Source organism: Salvelinus namaycush, chromosome 23 (genome assembly GCF_016432855.1).
Source record: "Salvelinus namaycush isolate Seneca chromosome 23, SaNama_1.0, whole genome shotgun sequence".
Taxonomy (NCBI): Eukaryota; Metazoa; Chordata; class Actinopteri; order Salmoniformes; family Salmonidae; genus Salvelinus; species Salvelinus namaycush.
In genome coordinates this window covers 6439957-6458627 of record NC_052329.1, presented here as the reverse complement: position 1 = coordinate 6458627, position 18671 = coordinate 6439957, and the positions used below count along the sequence as shown (strand labels likewise).

General features: G+C 42.5%; 1 protein-coding gene across 1 annotated transcript in view; it reads left to right on the top strand.

The window, feature by feature from the left end:
- Positions 1–13262, top strand: part of LOC120018939 (ubiquitin carboxyl-terminal hydrolase 32-like) — a 121921-nt gene extending 108659 nt beyond the window's left edge. The window contains exons 31-34 of the mRNA XM_038962151.1: positions 8329–8566; positions 10811–11289; positions 12133–12225; positions 12411–13262. Of these exons, the coding sequence (XP_038818079.1) occupies positions 8329–8566; positions 10811–11289; positions 12133–12225; positions 12411–12584 (984 nt within the window). The 3' untranslated portion in view covers positions 12585–13262. The remainder of the gene's footprint in view (positions 1–8328; positions 8567–10810; positions 11290–12132; positions 12226–12410) is intronic.
- The last annotated feature ends 5409 nt before the right edge of the window (positions 13263–18671 follow it).

The following is an 18671-nucleotide window of genomic DNA, read 5'->3' as shown; positions in this document are numbered from 1 at the left end:
GTCTGATTACTGGGTGACTTGAGTCATTTCCTATTAATGTATCTTGACTTTTACTCAAGTCTGATTACTGGGTGACTTGAGTCATTTCCTATTAATGTATCTTGACTTTTACTCAAGTCTGATTACTGGGTGACTTGAGTCATTTCCTATTAATGTATCTTGACTTTTACTCAAGTCTGATTACTGGGTGACTTGAGTCATTTCCTATTAATGTATCTTGACTTTTACTCAAGTCTGATTACTGGGTGACTTGAGTCATTTCCTATTAATGTATCTTGACTTTTACTCAAGTCTGATTACTGGGTGACTTGAGTCATTTCCTATTAATGTATCTTGACTTTTACTCAAGTCTGATTACTGGGTGACTTGAGTCATTTCCTATTAATGTATCTTGACTTTTACTCAAGTCTGATTACTGGGTGACTTGAGTCATTTCCTATTAATGTATCTTGACTTTTACTCAAGTCTGATTACTGGGTGACTTGAGTCATTTCCTATTAATGTATCTTGACTTTTACTCAAGTCTGATTACTGGGTGACTTGAGTCATTTCCTATTAATGTATCTTGACTTTTACTCAAGTCTGATTACTGGGTGACTTGAGTCATTTCCTATTAATGTATCTTGACTTTTACTCAAGTCTGATTACTGGGTGACTTGAGTCATTTCCTATTAATGTATCTTGACTTTTACTCAAGTCTGATTACTGGGTGACTTGAGTCATTTCCTATTAATGTATCTTGACTTTTACTCAAGTCTGATTACTGGGTGACTTGAGTCATTTCCTATTAATGTATCTTGACTTTTACTCAAGTCTGATTACTGGGTGACTTGAGTCATTTCCTATTAATGTATCTTGACTTTTACTCAAGTCTGATTACTGGGTGACTTGAGTCATTTCCTATTAATGTATCTTGACTTTTACTCAAGTCTGATTACTGGGTGACTTGAGTCATTTCCTATTAATGTATCTTGACTTTTACTCAAGTCTGATTACTGGGTGACTTGAGTCATTTCCTATTAATGTATCTTGACTTTTACTCAAGTCTGATTACTGGGTGACTTGAGTCATTTCCTATTAATGTATCTTGACTTTTACTCAAGTCTGATTACTGGGTGACTTGAGTCATTTCCTATTAATGTATCTTGACTTTTACTCAAGTCTGATTACTGGGTGACTTGAGTCATTTCCTATTAATGTATCTTGACTTTTACTCAAGTCTGATTACTGGGTGACTTGAGTCATTTCCTATTAATGTATCTTGACTTTTACTCAAGTCTGATTACTGGGTGACTTGAGTCATTTCCTATTAATGTATCTTGACTTTTACTCAAGTCTGATTACTGGGTGACTTGAGTCATTTCCTATTAATGTATCTTGACTTTTACTCAAGTCTGATTACTGGGTGACTTGAGTCATTTCCTATTAATGTATCTTGACTTTTACTCAAGTCTGATTACTGGGTGACTTGAGTCATTTCCTATTAATGTATCTTGACTTTTACTCAAGTCTGATTACTGGGTGACTTGAGTCATTTCCTATTAATGTATCTTGACTTTTACTCAAGTCTGATTACTGGGTGACTTGAGTCATTTCCTATTAATGTATCTTGACTTTTACTCAAGTCTGATTACTGGGTGACTTGAGTCATTTCCTATTAATGTATCTTGACTTTTACTCAAGTCTGATTACTGGGTGACTTGAGTCATTTCCTATTAATGTATCTTGACTTTTACTCAAGTCTGATTACTGGGTGACTTGAGTCATTTCCTATTAATGTATCTTGACTTTTACTCAAGTCTGATTACTGGGTGACTTGAGTCATTTCCTATTAATGTATCTTGACTTTTACTCAAGTCTGATTACTGGGTACTTTTTCCACCGCTGCTTTTCGGCATGTTTTGTTATATCTGTATGACAAAAACCGACAACGAAGTTGGCTCTTTGACCCCCATTTGTAAATAGGAAAGAATATTTGTTGTTTTGCCTAATTTATGGCCGTGGTCGAGGGGAATTGTTTATTACGTGAATATCGACTCGGAGTATAGGGAAATAATGCATGCTATCGAATGCCATGCGAGCCAATCAGACACAAATATTCAATGCTATGGTATAATTAGCTATAATGAATCATATGTCTAAATATCATCTCATATGACCCAATATGTCCATAGATTAGCAAATTAACCCTTGATATGTATCAAATTACATTTTAAAATAGTTAATAGGTAATTGTACACTTTATTTTCTATGCTCTGCGTCTCAGGAATGGTTTTGCATCTGGAACATTTAAGATATTCTTGTATTATTTAACATGGTGTTTTATTTGTTAAAGAACTGAATAAAGAACACATTCTGTGTGTTATTTTAGTTGGTCAACCAGTTATCAACTTTTTGTTCAATGTTCAGAAAAGTAAAGCCCAGTGGTTATTCTGTGATTTTAGATAATAGGCTTTCCTTTTTTTTGTGTGTGTGGTTTCAAGTATGGTTTATGTGTTGAGTTTCAGTATTGAGTATCGGGATACTAAACCAGGTATCGAAGTAAAGATTCTGGTATCGTGACAACACTATCAGATACTGTGTACTGTAGTTAGATGTTATGAGGCTACCAGATACTGTAGTTAGATGGTATGAGGCTACCAGATACTGTAGTTAGATGGTATGAGGCTACCAGATACTGTAGTTAGATGTTATGAGGCTACCAGATACTGTAGTTAGATGTTATGAGGCTACCAGATACTGTAGTTAGATGTTATGAGGCTACCAGATACTGTAGTTAGATGGTATGAGGCTACCAGATACTGTAGTTAGATGGTATGAGGCTACCAGATACTGTAGTTAGATGTTATGAGGCTACCAGATACTGTAGTTAGATGGTATGAGGCTACCAGATACTGTAGATAGATGGTATGAGGCTACCAGATACTGTAGTTAGATGTTATGATGCTACCAGATACTGTAGTTAGATGTTATGAGGCTACCAGATACTGTAGTTAGATGGTATGAGGCTACCAGATACTGTAGTTAGATGGTATGAGGCTACCAGATACTGTAGTTAGATGGTATGAGGCTACCAGATACTGTAGTTAGATGGTATGAGGCTACCAGATACTGTAGTTAGATGGTATGAGGCTACCAGATACTGTAGATAGATGGTATGAGGCTACCAGATACTGTAGTTAGATGGTATGAGGCTACCAGATACTGTAGTTAGATGGTATGAGGCTACCAGATACTGTAGTTAGATGGTATGAGGCTACCAGATACTGTAGTTAGATGTTATGAGGCTACCAGATACTGTAGTTAGATGGTATGAGGCTACCAGATACTGTAGTTAGATGGTATGAGGCTACCAGATACTGTAGTTAGATGGTATGAGGCTACCAGATACTGTAGTTAGATGGTATGAGGCTACCAGATACTGTAGTTAGATGGTATGAGGCTACCAGATACTGTAGTTAGATGGTATGAGGCTACCAGATACTGTAGTTAGATGGTATGAGGCTACCAGATACTGTAGTTAGATGGTATGAGGCTACCAGATACTGTAGTTAGATGGTATGAGGCTACCAGATACTGTAGTTAGATGGTATGAGGCTACCAGATACTGTAGTTAGATGGTATGAGGCTACCAGATACTGTAGTTAGATGGTATGAGGCTACCAGATACTGTAGTTAGATGGTATGAGGCTACCAGATACTGTAGTTAGATGGTATGAGGCTACCAGATACTGTAGTTAGATGGTATGAGGCTACCAGATACTGTAGTTAGATGGTATGAGGCTACCAGATACTGTAGTTAGATGGTATGAGGCTACCAGATACTGTAGTTAGATGGTATGAGGCTACCAGATACTGTAGTTAGATGGTATGAGGCTACCAGATACTGTAGTTAGATGGTATGAGGCTACCAGATACTGTAGTTAGATGGTATGAGGCTACCAGATACTGTAGTTAGATGGTATGAGGCTACCAGATACTGTAGTTAGATGGTATGAGGCTACCAGATACTGTAGTTAGATGGTATGAGGCTACCAGATACTGTAGTTAGATGGTATGAGGCTACCAGATACTGTAGTTAGATGGTATGAGGCTACCAGATACTGTAGTTAGATGGTATGAGGCTACCAGATACTGTAGTTAGATGGTATGAGGCTACCAGATACTGTAGTTAGATGGTATGAGGCTACCAGATACTGTAGTTAGATGGTATGAGGCTACCAGATACTGTAGTTAGATGGTATGAGGCTACCAGATACTGTAGTTAGATGGTATGAGGCTACCAGATACTGTAGTTAGATGGTATGAGGCTACCAGATACTGTAGTTAGATGGTATGAGGCTACCAGATACTGTAGTTAGATGGTATGAGGCTACCAGATACTGTAGTTAGATGGTATGAGGCTACCAGATACTGTAGTTAGATGGTATGAGGCTACCAGATACTGTAGTTAGATGGTATGAGGCTACCAGATACTGTAGTTAGATGGTATGAGGCTACCAGATACTGTAGTTAGATGGTATGAGGCTACCAGATACTGTAGTTAGATGGTATGAGGCTACCAGATACTGTAGTTAGATGGTATGAGGCTACCAGATACTGTAGTTAGATGGTATGAGGCTACCAGATACTGTAGTTAGATGGTATGAGGCTACCAGATACTGTAGTTAGATGGTATGAGGCTACCAGATACTGTAGTTAGATGGTATGAGGCTACCAGATACTGTAGTTAGATGGTATGAGGCTACCAGATACTGTAGTTAGATGGTATGAGGCTACCAGATACTGTAGTTAGATGGTATGAGGCTACCAGATACTGTAGTTAGATGGTATGAGGCTACCAGATACTGTAGTTAGATGGTATGAGGCTACCAGATACTGTAGTTAGATGGTATGAGGCTACCAGATACTGTAGTTAGATGGTATGAGGCTACCAGATACTGTAGTTAGATGGTATGAGGCTACCAGATACTGTAGTTAGATGGTATGAGGCTACCAGATACTGTAGTTAGATGGTATGAGGCTACCAGATACTGTAGTTAGATGGTATGAGGCTACCAGATACTGTAGTTAGATGGTATGAGGCTACCAGATACTGTAGTTAGATGGTATGAGGCTACCAGATACTGTAGTTAGATGGTATGAGGCTACCAGATACTGTAGTTAGATGGTATGAGGCTACCAGATACTGTAGTTAGATGGTATGAGGCTACCAGATACTGTAGTTAGATGGTATGAGGCTACCAGATACTGTAGTTAGATGGTATGAGGCTACCAGATACTGTAGTTAGATGGTATGAGGCTACCAGATACTGTAGTTAGATGGTATGAGGCTACCAGATACTGTAGTTAGATGGTATGAGGCTACCAGATACTGTAGTTAGATGGTATGAGGCTACCAGATACTGTAGTTAGATGGTATGAGGCTACCAGATACTGTAGTTAGATGGTATGAGGCTACCAGATACTGTAGTTAGATGGTATGAGGCTACCAGATACTGTAGTTAGATGGTATGAGGCTACCAGATACTGTAGTTAGATGGTATGAGGCTACCAGATACTGTAGTTAGATGGTATGAGGCTACCAGATACTGTAGTTAGATGGTATGAGGCTACCAGATACTGTAGTTAGATGGTATGAGGCTACCAGATACTGTAGTTAGATGGTATGAGGCTACCAGATACTGTAGTTAGATGGTATGAGGCTACCAGATACTGTAGTTAGATGGTATGAGGCTACCAGATACTGTAGTTAGATGGTATGAGGCTACCAGATACTGTAGTTAGATGGTATGAGGCTACCAGATACTGTAGTTAGATGGTATGAGGCTACCAGATACTGTAGTTAGATGGTATGAGGCTACCAGATACTGTAGTTAGATGGTATGAGGCTACCAGATACTGTAGTTAGATGGTATGAGGCTACCAGATACTGTAGTTAGATGGTATGAGGCTACCAGATACTGTAGTTAGATGGTATGAGGCTACCAGATACTGTAGTTAGATGGTATGAGGCTACCAGATACTGTAGTTAGATGGTATGAGGCTACCAGATACTGTAGTTAGATGGTATGAGGCTACCAGATACTGTAGTTAGATGGTATGAGGCTACCAGATACTGTAGTTAGATGGTATGAGGCTACCAGATACTGTAGTTAGATGGTATGAGGCTACCAGATACTGTAGTTAGATGGTATGAGGCTACCAGATACTGTAGTTAGATGGTATGAGGCTACCAGATACTGTAGTTAGATGGTATGAGGCTACCAGATACTGTAGTTAGATGGTATGAGGCTACCAGATACTGTAGTTAGATGGTATGAGGCTACCAGATACTGTAGTTAGATGGTATGAGGCTACCAGATACTGTAGTTAGATGGTATGAGGCTACCAGATACTGTAGTTAGATGGTATGAGGCTACCAGATACTGTAGTTAGATGGTATGAGGCTACCAGATACTGTAGTTAGATGGTATGAGGCTACCAGATACTGTAGTTAGATGGTATGAGGCTACCAGATACTGTAGTTAGATGGTATGAGGCTACCAGATACTGTAGTTAGATGGTATGAGGCTACCAGATACTGTAGTTAGATGGTATGAGGCTACCAGATACTGTAGTTAGATGGTATGAGGCTACCAGATACTGTAGTTAGATGGTATGAGGCTACCAGATACTGTAGTTAGATGGTATGAGGCTACCAGATACTGTAGTTAGATGGTATGAGGCTACCAGATACTGTAGTTAGATGGTATGAGGCTACCAGATACTGTAGTTAGATGGTATGAGGCTACCAGATACTGTAGTTAGATGGTATGAGGCTACCAGATACTGTAGTTAGATGGTATGAGGCTACCAGATACTGTAGTTAGATGGTATGAGGCTACCAGATACTGTAGTTAGATGGTATGAGGCTACCAGATACTGTAGTTAGATGGTATGAGGCTACCAGATACTGTAGTTAGATGGTATGAGGCTACCAGATACTGTAGTTAGATGGTATGAGGCTACCAGATACTGTAGTTAGATGGTATGAGGCTACCAGATACTGTAGTTAGATGGTATGAGGAAGTAGTGCACTATAGAGAATAGGGTGCCATTTGGGAGGTACCTTAAGTTTTCCAGAACATCCACAGGATGGGGCACATGATACACTACTACATAGCACCCAGCCTCACTACATAGCACCCAGCCTCACTACATAGTAGCACCCAGCCTCACTACATAGTAGCACCCAGCCTCACTACATAGTAGCACCCAGCCTCACTACATAGTAGCACCCAGCCTCACTACATAGTAGCACCCAGCCTCACTACATAGTAGCACCCAGCCTCACTACATAGTAGCACCCAGCCTCACTACATAGTAGCACCCAGCCTCACTACATAGCAGCACCCAGCCTCACTACATAGCACCCAGCCTCACTACATAGTAGCACCCAGCCTCACTACATAGTAGCACCCAGCCTCACTACATAGTAGCACCCAGCCTCACTACATAGTAGCACCCAGCCTCACTACATAGTAGCACCCAGCCTCACTACATAGTAGCACCCAGCCTCACTACATAGTAGCACCCAGCCTCACTACATAGTAGCACCCAGCCTCACTACATAGTAGCACCCAGCCTCACTACATAGTAGCACCCAGCCTCACTACATAGTAGCACCCAGCCTCACTACATAGTAGCACCCAGCCTCACTACATAGCACCCAGCCTCACTACATAGCACCCAGCCTCACTACATAGCACCCAGCCTCACTACATAGCACCCAGCCTCACTACATAGCACCCCGCCTCACTACATAGCACCCAGCCCCACCACATAGCACCCAGCCACCCAGCCTCACTACATAGCACCCAGCCACCCAGCCTCACTACATAGCAGCACCCAGCCTCACTACATAGCAGCACCCAGCCTCACTACATAGCAGCACCCAGCCTCACTACATAGCAGCAGCCAGCCTCACTACATAGCAGCAGCCACCATCACTACATAGCAGCAGCCACCATCACTACATAGCAGCAGCCACCATCACTACATAGCAGCAGCCACCATCACTACATAGCAGCAGCCACCATCACTACATAGCAGCAGCCAGCCTCACTACATAGCAGCCACCATCACTACATAGCACCCAGCCTCACTACATAGCAGCACCCACCATCACTACATAGCAGCCACCATCACTACATAGTATGATTGAAATGCAGTATACTTTACACCACTATTTCCTTTATTATTATTATTATTAAAAGAGCTCATTATTATCACTTTAAACAGACGTATCTCCATCAGTTCATGTTGTTGCTTGACTCTGCGTTACAGATTGTACACCTGAAGAGGTTCCAGTTTGTGAACGGCCGCTGGATCAAGTCTCAGAAGATCGTCCAGTTTCCCAGAGAGAGGTTTGACCCTAGTGTTTACCTGGCTCCCCGGGAGGCGGGGCTTAACGGGCTACACAGTCTGCAGAGCCGCAGCGAGGGGGAGGAGCTACTGAGGATAGGAGGAGGAGAAACGGTCTCCTCCATCTCCGCCCCTGCTGGGTTCCTCAACATCCTCAAAGGTCTGACGTCATCCTGTCTACATCCCAAATGGGATCCTATTCTCTTTATATAGTGCATAGTCCCTATGGATCCTGGTCAAATGTAGTGCACTATATAGGGAATAGGGTGCCATCTGTCTCAGTCCTGGTGATGTTTCATTACTTCACCTGCGATCTGCAGTAGTTTCCCATTGTTAACTTCTACCGATTCAGAAACCCGGATCCGGGAGCACCCCCCACACCCCCACCAGTAAAAAAGCTGAATAGCATAGCTAGCATAGCGTCACAAGTAAATACTAGCATCTAAATATCATTCAATCACAAGTCCAAGATACCAGATGAAAGATCCACTTCTTGTGAATCCAGCAATCATTTCTGATTTGTAAAATGTTTTACAGGGAAGACACAATATGTAAATCTATTAGCTAACCACGTTAGCAAAAGACACCATTTTTCTTTGTCCACCATTTTTTCTCTCCACCAGTAGCTATCACCAATTCGGCCAAATAAAGATATTGATAGCCACTAACCAAGAAAAAACCTCATCAGATGACAGTCTGATAACATATTTATTGTATAGGATAGGTTTTGTTAGAAAAATGTGCATATTTCAGGTAGAAATCATAGTTTACAATTGCACCCACCATCACAACTCGACTAGAATAAATACAGAGAGCAACGTGTATTACCTAATTACTAATCATAAAACATTTCTTAAAAATACACAGCTCACAGCAATGGAAAGACACAGATCTTGTGAATTCAGACAATATTTCAGATTTTCTAAGTGTTTTACAGCGAAAACACAATAAATCGTTATATTAGCATACCACATGTGCAAACGTTACCCGAGCATTGATTCAAGGCAAAAAGAGCCATAGCATTATCACCACCAAAATGTATTAATTTTTTCACTAACCTTCTCAGAATTCTTCCGATGACACTCCTGTAACATCATATTACAACATACATATAGAGTTTGTTCGAAAATGTGCATATTTAGCCACAAAAAAACGTGGTTATACAATGAGAATAGTAGCAAAACTGGCCTGAAAATGTCGGGCGCCATATTGGACAGTGATCTAGTCTAATGAATAAATATTCATAAACTTGACTAAAAAATACAGGGTGGACAGCTATCGAAAGACAAATTAGTTCTTAATGCAATCGCTGAATTACATTTCTAAAATTATCCTTACTGTGCAATACCGGGTCCGCCAAAGCGAAGCTACACAAAAAAAAATGGCGATATATGCGTTTAACATTTTTCAACAGAACAGCGATTTATCATCATAAATAGTTCTTACTATGAGCTGTTCTTCCATCAGAATCTTGGGCAATGTATCCTTTCTCCGGTCTAATCGTCTTTTGGTCGAAAGATGTCCTCTTGTCCCGTCGAAATGGCCACTAACGTTCGGTATGTACAGGAAAAGTGCCCAGCTCTTGGAAGGGCGTCACAAAGAAATGCCTCAAAATCGCACTAAACGGATATAAATTGCTATAAAACGGTTTAAATTAACTACCTTATGATGTTTTTAACACCTATAACGAGTAAAAACATGACCGGCGATATATTACTGGCTAAACCAAAGCTTGGAAAGAGGCCAGTCCGACGTCCATCGTGCGTCAAGCGCAGGGGACAAAAGAAAGGTACATCCGGTCTTTGGTGTTTTATACAGGCCCTGATTGCGCAATCGACTCCATTCAAATTGTCACCACTTACTGACATCTAGAGGAAGGCGTAGGCAGTGTTTGTATCCTCATAGGATTCACAGGGACATTAAAACTGACCTGGGACCAGAGGCCAAGATTTCTGAAATCTCACTCCCTGTCAGGAAAAGTGCTGTAGAATGAGTTCTGTTCCACTCAGAGACATAATTCCAACGGTTATAGAAACTAGAGTGTTTTCTATCCAATAATAACAATAATATGCATATTGTACGAGCAAGAATTGAGTACTAGGCAGTTTAATTTGGAGACGAATTTATGCTAAGTCGAAACAGCACCCCCTATACTCGCAAAAGGTTAAACAAACCAGTCATTCAGAAAGGGGTGATAAAACACACAGAAACAACCGAAACCAGAGCAAGCCTATATTTACTACTATTCATAGTGCACAATACACCACATAGCCCATGTACACAGGAAGAATGAGGTCAAACTGTTTTACTGAGCCTCGCTCTCTCTCGCTCTCTCTCACTCTCTCTCTCTCTCTCTCTCTCACTCTCTCTCTCACTCTCTCTCACTCTCTTTGTGTCTCCACAGCCTCTCCAGCTTCAGGCAGGAAGTCAGCCCCTCCCTCTTCCATCAGCTGTACCAGCAGCCCCTGCAGCAGCCCCAAGACAGGAGGAGGGTCAGGGGGCACAGGCCACAGACAGACCCGCCTCAGGCTCCCCCAGCTGGGCAGCCGTCACCGCCTCTCCAACAGCAAGGAGAATCTGGAGGGTAGTACCAGGGAGGGGGGCAGCGACTCCGACACCGAGCCCAGGGAGGGAAGACTGCAGGCGGACACGGAGGGTGGGCTCGTGGGAGTGAGGAGAGAGCCGGAGATGTCCACCACAGACGCATTTAGCAGCCTCAGTGACGTCATCGTGATGAACGGGGACAGCGGTGGCCATAGCAACGGGCTACAGCGCACGGAGGCCAGTACGACGCCCAGCGTGAACCTAGAGACGCCCACCCCCGCCCTGCTGCACCAAAGAGACAACAGCCTGGAGGACATCTACAACTTATATGCTATTTCAGTGAGTGCTTCCAAAACTGCTTGGAGGTTAGCCTCCTAACCTATACCTCAGGAAGATTGGATTTAGTTTAATATATCTGCAGTAGTTTCCCATTGTGTGTGTGTGTATATATGTATATATATATATATATATATATATATATATATATATATATATATATATATATATATATATATCTATGTGTATATGTATGTATATGTGTATATGTGTATATATAGATATATATATTTATATATAGATATAAACCAACTATACACAACTATACACATATATATATGTGTGTGTATGTATATATTAAACCAACTATACACATATATATATATGTGTGTATATATATATGTGTGTATATATATATATGTATATATATGCATGTGTATATATACATATATATATGTATGTGTATAGTTGGTTTAATATATATATATATATATATATATATATATATATAGTTAGATATATATAGTTAGATATATATATATAGTTAGATATATATATATATATATATATAGTTAGATATTTTGGGTTCCGACTGACTCTAGAAGGTTGGTGTAGATTAGAAATCCTCTACGCCCCAAAATGGCACCCTATTCCTTATATAGTATACTACTTTTGAGCAGGGCTGGCACCCTATTCCTTATATAGTATACTACTTTTGACCAGGGCTGGCACCCTATTCCCTATATAGTATACTACTTTTGACCAGGGCTGGCACCCTATTCCCTATATAGTATACTACTTTTGACCAGGGCTGGCACCCTATTCCCTATATAGTATACTACTTTTGAGCATGGCCCATATTGTGTTATTTAATAGGTGGCTCTCTCTCTCTCTCTCTCTCCACAGTGCCATTCAGGTATCATGGGAGGAGGACACTATGTGACCTATGCCAAAAACCCTAACAACAAATGGTACTGTTACAACGACAGCAGCTGTAAGGTAAGAACACACACACACACACACACACACACACACACACACACACACACACACACACACACACACACACACACACACACACTCATCCTCTACTAATAGTCAATATAATCTAGCAAACCAAATAGTCACTTTAAAGACTAGACATCTCTTTTCAAGTGCGTACTTGTTTGCCGTATCCTCCCTAGGAAGTGCACTCAGAGGAGATGGACACGGACTCGGCCTACATCCTGTTCTATGAGCAGCAGGCAGTGGACTACTCTCAGTTCCTGCCAAAGACTGACGGCAAGAAGATGGCCGACACCACTAGCATGGACGAGGACTTTGAGTCTGACTACAAGAAGTACTGTGTCCTGCAGTGATCAGGATCACACCCTCGACCCACCCACCTACCCCTCAACACTCTGCCTGTAACTCTGGACCGACCCACCTACCCCTCAACACTCTGCCTGTAACTCTGGACCGACCCACCTACCCCTCAACACTCTGCCTGTAACTCTGGACCGACCCACCTACCCCTCAACACTCTGCCTGTAACTCTGGACCGACCCACCTACCCCTCAACACTCTGCCTGTAACTCTGAACCGACCCACCTACCCCTCAACACTGCCTGTAACTCTGGACCGACCCACCTACCCCTCAACACTCTGCCTGTAACTCTGGACCGACCCACCTACCCCTCAACACTCTGCCTGTAACTCTGAACCCACCCACCTACCCCTCAACACTCTGCCTGTAACTCTGGACCGACCCACCTACCCCTCAACACTCTGCCTGTAACTCTGGACCGACCCACCTACCCCTCAACACTCTGCCTGTAACTCTGGACCGACCCACTCAGCCATACACGTATGGAAAGGAAATTACACAACGCTTCTTCTTCAGCCAGTCACTGGGCGCCAAGAACCACAAAATGGTCATCACGAACTGACGTGTTTTCGAATGTCGGTGGAATACCTCCTTGTTGTTTTGCCAAGAGAACAACATTTACGCCCCACGTAAAGCACTAAACTGGTGTATATTTAGCCTGAGGAAACACCCCCCCTGTATATGTGTGTGTGTTGGATTGTCATCACATAAGCTGAGATTGCTTTCCTGTTGTGCATTTTCCTCCCCCTGCAGCCATCAAAATATGTTCACACACCTACACAATGTCTGGCTCTATAACTCTATACGGTAGCGGTAGGATGAAGATGACTGTGTTGTTTTATTGATAAAGGGGTTCTCCAAGGGTACTGTCAGTACAAAAACAACTCATATTGCTACCTCACTGTCGCTTGCATTTCATTGGCCAATTGGAACAGTAAAATATCTGTTGACAGTATTAAAACCTCACACACACACACTTCCTCTTTTGATGTCCACACACACACACACACACACACACACGCGAGCACGCACTTCAAAAAAATTATGATCTCCCTTTATGAAGAAAGATTCCACAAAATCGAGGTGTTTGACCAGAATTTGGCCCCTTGCCAAGCAACTGTCAAAACCAAAATGTGCAATTACTGATCAATGTACCCCTAACAATTGTAGTCGTTTTAACTCACAAGCTTGAGTTTAAATCTGGGTTATGTTCTGGACAGGTGCCATAGAGAATGTTTCAAAGATTCATATATATATATATCTATATATTTTTATTTGTTTTCTCTTTCTCCAAATACTTATTTTATAGAGATTTTATTTTTTTTATGCACAATTTGGTTCATTTAAAGGTTGTTGTCGTCTCTACTGTTTGTCTACAGTACGTTGTAGGGAGTTAGTCTGATACTGTAAATGAATAGGGTACATCCCAGATGGCACCCTATTCCCTAGTGCACTACTTGTGACCTGGGCCCATAGGGAATAGGGTGCCATTTGGGTCCTCACGGCTCCACTCTCTCAACAATACCATGTTGTATCTAGTCCTCTCTACTCCACTCTCTCAACAATACCATGTTGTAGCTAGTCCTCACCGCTCCGCTCTCTCAACAATACCATGTTGTAGCTAGTCCTCACCGCTCCACTCTCTCAACAATACCATGTTGTATCTAGTCCTCACCGCTCCACTCTCAACAATACCATGTTGTATCTAGTCCTCACCGCTCCGCTCTCTCAACAATACCATGTTGTATCTAGTCCTCACCGCTCCGCTCTCTCAACAATACCATGTTGTATCTAGTCCTCACCGCTCCGCTCTCTCAACAATACCATGTTGTATCTAGTCCTCACCGCTCCACTCTCAACAATACCATGTTGTATCTAGTCCTCACCGCTCCGCTCTCTCAACAATACCATGTTGTAGCTAGTCCTCACCTCTCCACTCTCTCAACAATACCATGTTGTATCTAGTCCTCACCGCTCCGCTCTCTCAACAATACCATGTTGTATCTAGTCCTCACCGCTCCACTCTCAACAATACCATGTTGTATCTAGTCCTCACCGCTCCACTCTCTCAACAATACCATGTTGTAGCTAGTCCTCACCGCTCCACTCTCTCAACAATACCATGTTGTATCTAGTCCTCACCTCTCCGCTCTCTCAACAATACCATGTTGTAGCTAGTCCTCACCGCTCCGCTCTCTCAACAATACCATGTTGTATCTAGTCCTCACCGCTCCGCTCTCTCAACAATACCATGTTGTATCTAGTCCTCACCTCTCCGCTCTCTCAACAATACCATGTTGTATCTAGTCCTCACCTCTCCGCTCTCTCAACAATACCATGTTGTATCTAGTCCTCACCGCTCCACTCTCTCAACAATACCATGTTGTATCTAGTCCTCACCGCTCCGCTCTCTCAACAATACCATGTTGTATCTAGTCCTCACCGCTCCACTCTCTCAACAATACCATGTTGTATCTAGTCCTCACCTCTCCGCTCTCTCAACAATACCATGTTGTATCTAGTCCTCACCGCTCCACTCTCTCAACAATACCATGTTGTAGCTAGTCCTCACCGCTCCGCTCTCTCAACAATACCATGTTGTATCTAGTCCTCACCGCTCCACTCTCAACAATACCATGTTGTATCTAGTCCTCACCGCTCCGCTCTCTCAACAATACCATGTTGTAGCTAGTCCTCACCTCTCCACTCTCTCAACAATACCATGTTGTATCTAGTCCTCACCGCTCCGCTCTCTCAACAATACCATGTTGTATCTAGTCCTCACCGCTCCGCTCTCTCAACAATACCATGTTGTATCTAGTCCTCACCTCTCCGCTCTCTCAACAATACCATGTTGTATCTAGTCCTCACCGCTCCACTCTCTCAACAATACCATGTTGTATCTAGTCCTCACCGCTCCACTCTCTCAACAATACCATGTTGTATCTAGTCCTCACCGCTCCACTCTCTCAACAATACCATGTTGTATCTAGTCCTCACCGCTCCGCTCTCTCAACAATACCATGTTGTATCTAGTCCTCACCGCTCCACTCTCAACAATACCATGTTGTATCTAGTCCTCACCGCTCCACTCTCTCAACAATACCATGTTGTAGCTAGTCCTCACCGCTCCACTCTCTCAACAATACCATGTTGTATCTAGTCCTCACCTCTCCGCTCTCTCAACAATACCATGTTGTATCTAGTCCTCACCGCTCCACTCTCTCAACAATACCATGTTGTATCTAGTCCTCACCTCTCCGCTCTCTCAACAATACCATGTTGTATCTAGTCCTCACCTCTCCGCTCTCTCAACAATACCATGTTGTATCTAGTCCTCACCTCTCCACTCTCTCAACAATACCATGTTTAACTAGTCCTCACCGCTCCACTCTCTCAACAATACCATGTTTTTATCATTTCCATCAGCTGCTAGATAAAATAATCTGTGGTAAAACACTACTTAAAGTGCGCTGTCATTTGGTCTTCATAGCGCTGTCATAAGTATGATATAATATGTCATAACACACTATGATGGTTAGTGATTACCCACGTTTCATGGCAGGTATGCTCACAGGTGTCATGGCGTCTTTTTAACAACACTAGGAAGACTCTACGGTAGTGCACGTGAAGTAAACCATCGCTTTATCTGTGCATGACTTGTGGCCAAGACGCTAGCCAAATGTCTGCTTCTCTGTCTGTCATACATGTGTTTCCATGTCGAGTTGGCAGAGATGTGACATAGTCAAGCCAAAGTGTTACACAGATTCTACTGGCCAATCAAAGGCTCACATTTTAGTGCTCTGAGAAAAATCAAACCTGATTGGGGGCGCTTGTCACTAGTTACCACAGGCACAAAGTCAAAATTGTCTATTGGCTTTTTGTTCTTGATTTTAAGGTTTAGGCATAAAGTTAGCAGTGTGGTTAGGTTTAAAAACAGATTTTTAAGAAGAGAAGTTTTAGAAATCGATGGGGTTTAGCCATAATTATGACATTGTGGCTGTGGTAACTAGTGATGACCGATTTGGGCAGAAAGACTGCATTATCAGGAGATTTTAGTTCAGTGGACTGTCAGAGGAAACGTTGCCCTTTTTGTTCCAATACTTGAGAAATGCATCCTTCCTACATTCCTTGAAGTAATCACAGAGCTGAAGTGGTTGGGTAGGTGAAAGTGCCATGGTGGTAACCTTCGATTATAGCTATCCAATCATTTTTTACATTTTAGTCATTTAGCAGACGCTCTTATCCAGAGCGACTTACAGTAGAGTGCATACATTTTATTACATTATACATACTGAGACAAGGATATCCCTACCGGCCAAACCCTCCCTAACCCGGACGACGCTATGCCAATTGTGCGTCGCCCCAATCACTTATAGATATGTGATTACCTTAAGGAAGGACGTATTTCTGAAGTATTCAAACAGACCCAGTGTACTGGAAGAATGCACCTGAACCACTTTATTTTATTTCACCTTAACTTTAAAGTCATTATATATATTTTGGTTTTTGTCTGGCTTTTAGTAGCAGCTCTTCTGTAGAGCGGCCATGTTTTTACATCACCGCTGTGAACAGATGCTTGTTTCTTCCCTGGAAAACAATACAATACTCGACGGTTCTCATTATTTATGATTTCTAAACGTTCTCTTATAGTGAGGTTGTCCTCCAAGCAAGTTCCAGATTCATGCTAGGTGAATGCTAGGGGATTGCTAGGTGAATGCTAGGGGATTGCTAGGTGAATGCTAGGGGATTGCTAGGTGAATGCTAGGGGATTGCTAGGTGAATGCTAGGGGATTGCTAGGTGAATGCTAGGGGATTGCTAGGTGAATGCTAGGGGATTGCTAGGTGAATGCTAGGGGATTGCTAGGGGATTGCTAGGTGAATGCTAGGTGATTTTAAAGCCCCTGACCCCCTTCAAAAGTTGTTGCTGCTCTATTTTTTTGGGGGGGGGGGATTATGATCATCATGGATGCACTGGATAAAATTTCTGTCGTTGAATGAAATGTTATTTTCCTTGTCAGAAAATGTATTGTGAGATTAATGCAGATTGATTTACTGAACATACTTTTGTCTTTTTTTTATATTTATCTCCCCCCCCTCCCCCCCCCCCCCCCCCCCCCCCACTGTAAAACGATGTATAACTATTGAATGGTATAGGGAATTTTGTCCAATATTTTAAATACACTCTACATGACCAAGTATGTGGACACCTCCTGGTCGAAAATCCCATTCCAAAATCATGGGCATTAATATAGAGTTGGTCACGCCCTTTGTTGCTATAACAGCCTGCAGTCTTCTGGGAAGGCTTCCCACTAGATGTTGAAACATTGCTGCTGGGACTTGCTTCCATTCAGCCACAAGAGCATTAGTGAGGTCGGGCACTGATGTTGGGCGATTAGGCCTGGCTCGCAGTCGGAGTTACAAATCATCCCAAAGGTGTTCGATGGGGTTAAGGTCAGGGCTCTGTGCAGGCCAGTCAAGTTCTTCCACACCGATCTCGACAAACCATTTCTGTATGGACCTCACTTTGTGCACGGGGGCATTGTCATGCTGAAACAGGAAAGGGCCTTCCCCAAACTGTTGCCACAAAGTTGGAAGCACAGAATCATCTAGAATGTCATTGTATGCTGTAGCGTTAAGATTTCCCTTCACTAGAACTAAGGGGCCCGAACCATGAAAAACAGCCCCAGACCATTATTCCTTCTCCACCAAACATGAAATCCACCAAACCCAAATTCGTCCAATGGCTGAGAGCTTTACACCACTCCAGCCAATGCTTGGCATTGCGCATTGTGATGTTAGGCTTGTGTGCGCGGCTGCTCGGCCACGGAAACCCATTTCATGAAGCTCCCGACGAACGGTTCTTGTGCTGACATTGCTTCCAGAGGCAGTTTGGAACTCGGTATTGAGCTTGTGTGGCCTACCACTTCACAGGTGAGCTGCACTTACAGTTGACCGTGGAAGCTCTAGCAGGGCAGAAATTTAACGAGCATCTTATGACGGTGCCACATTTTGAAAGTCACTGAGCTCTTCAAGTAAGGCCCATTCTACTGCCAATGTTTGTCTATGGAGTTTGCAT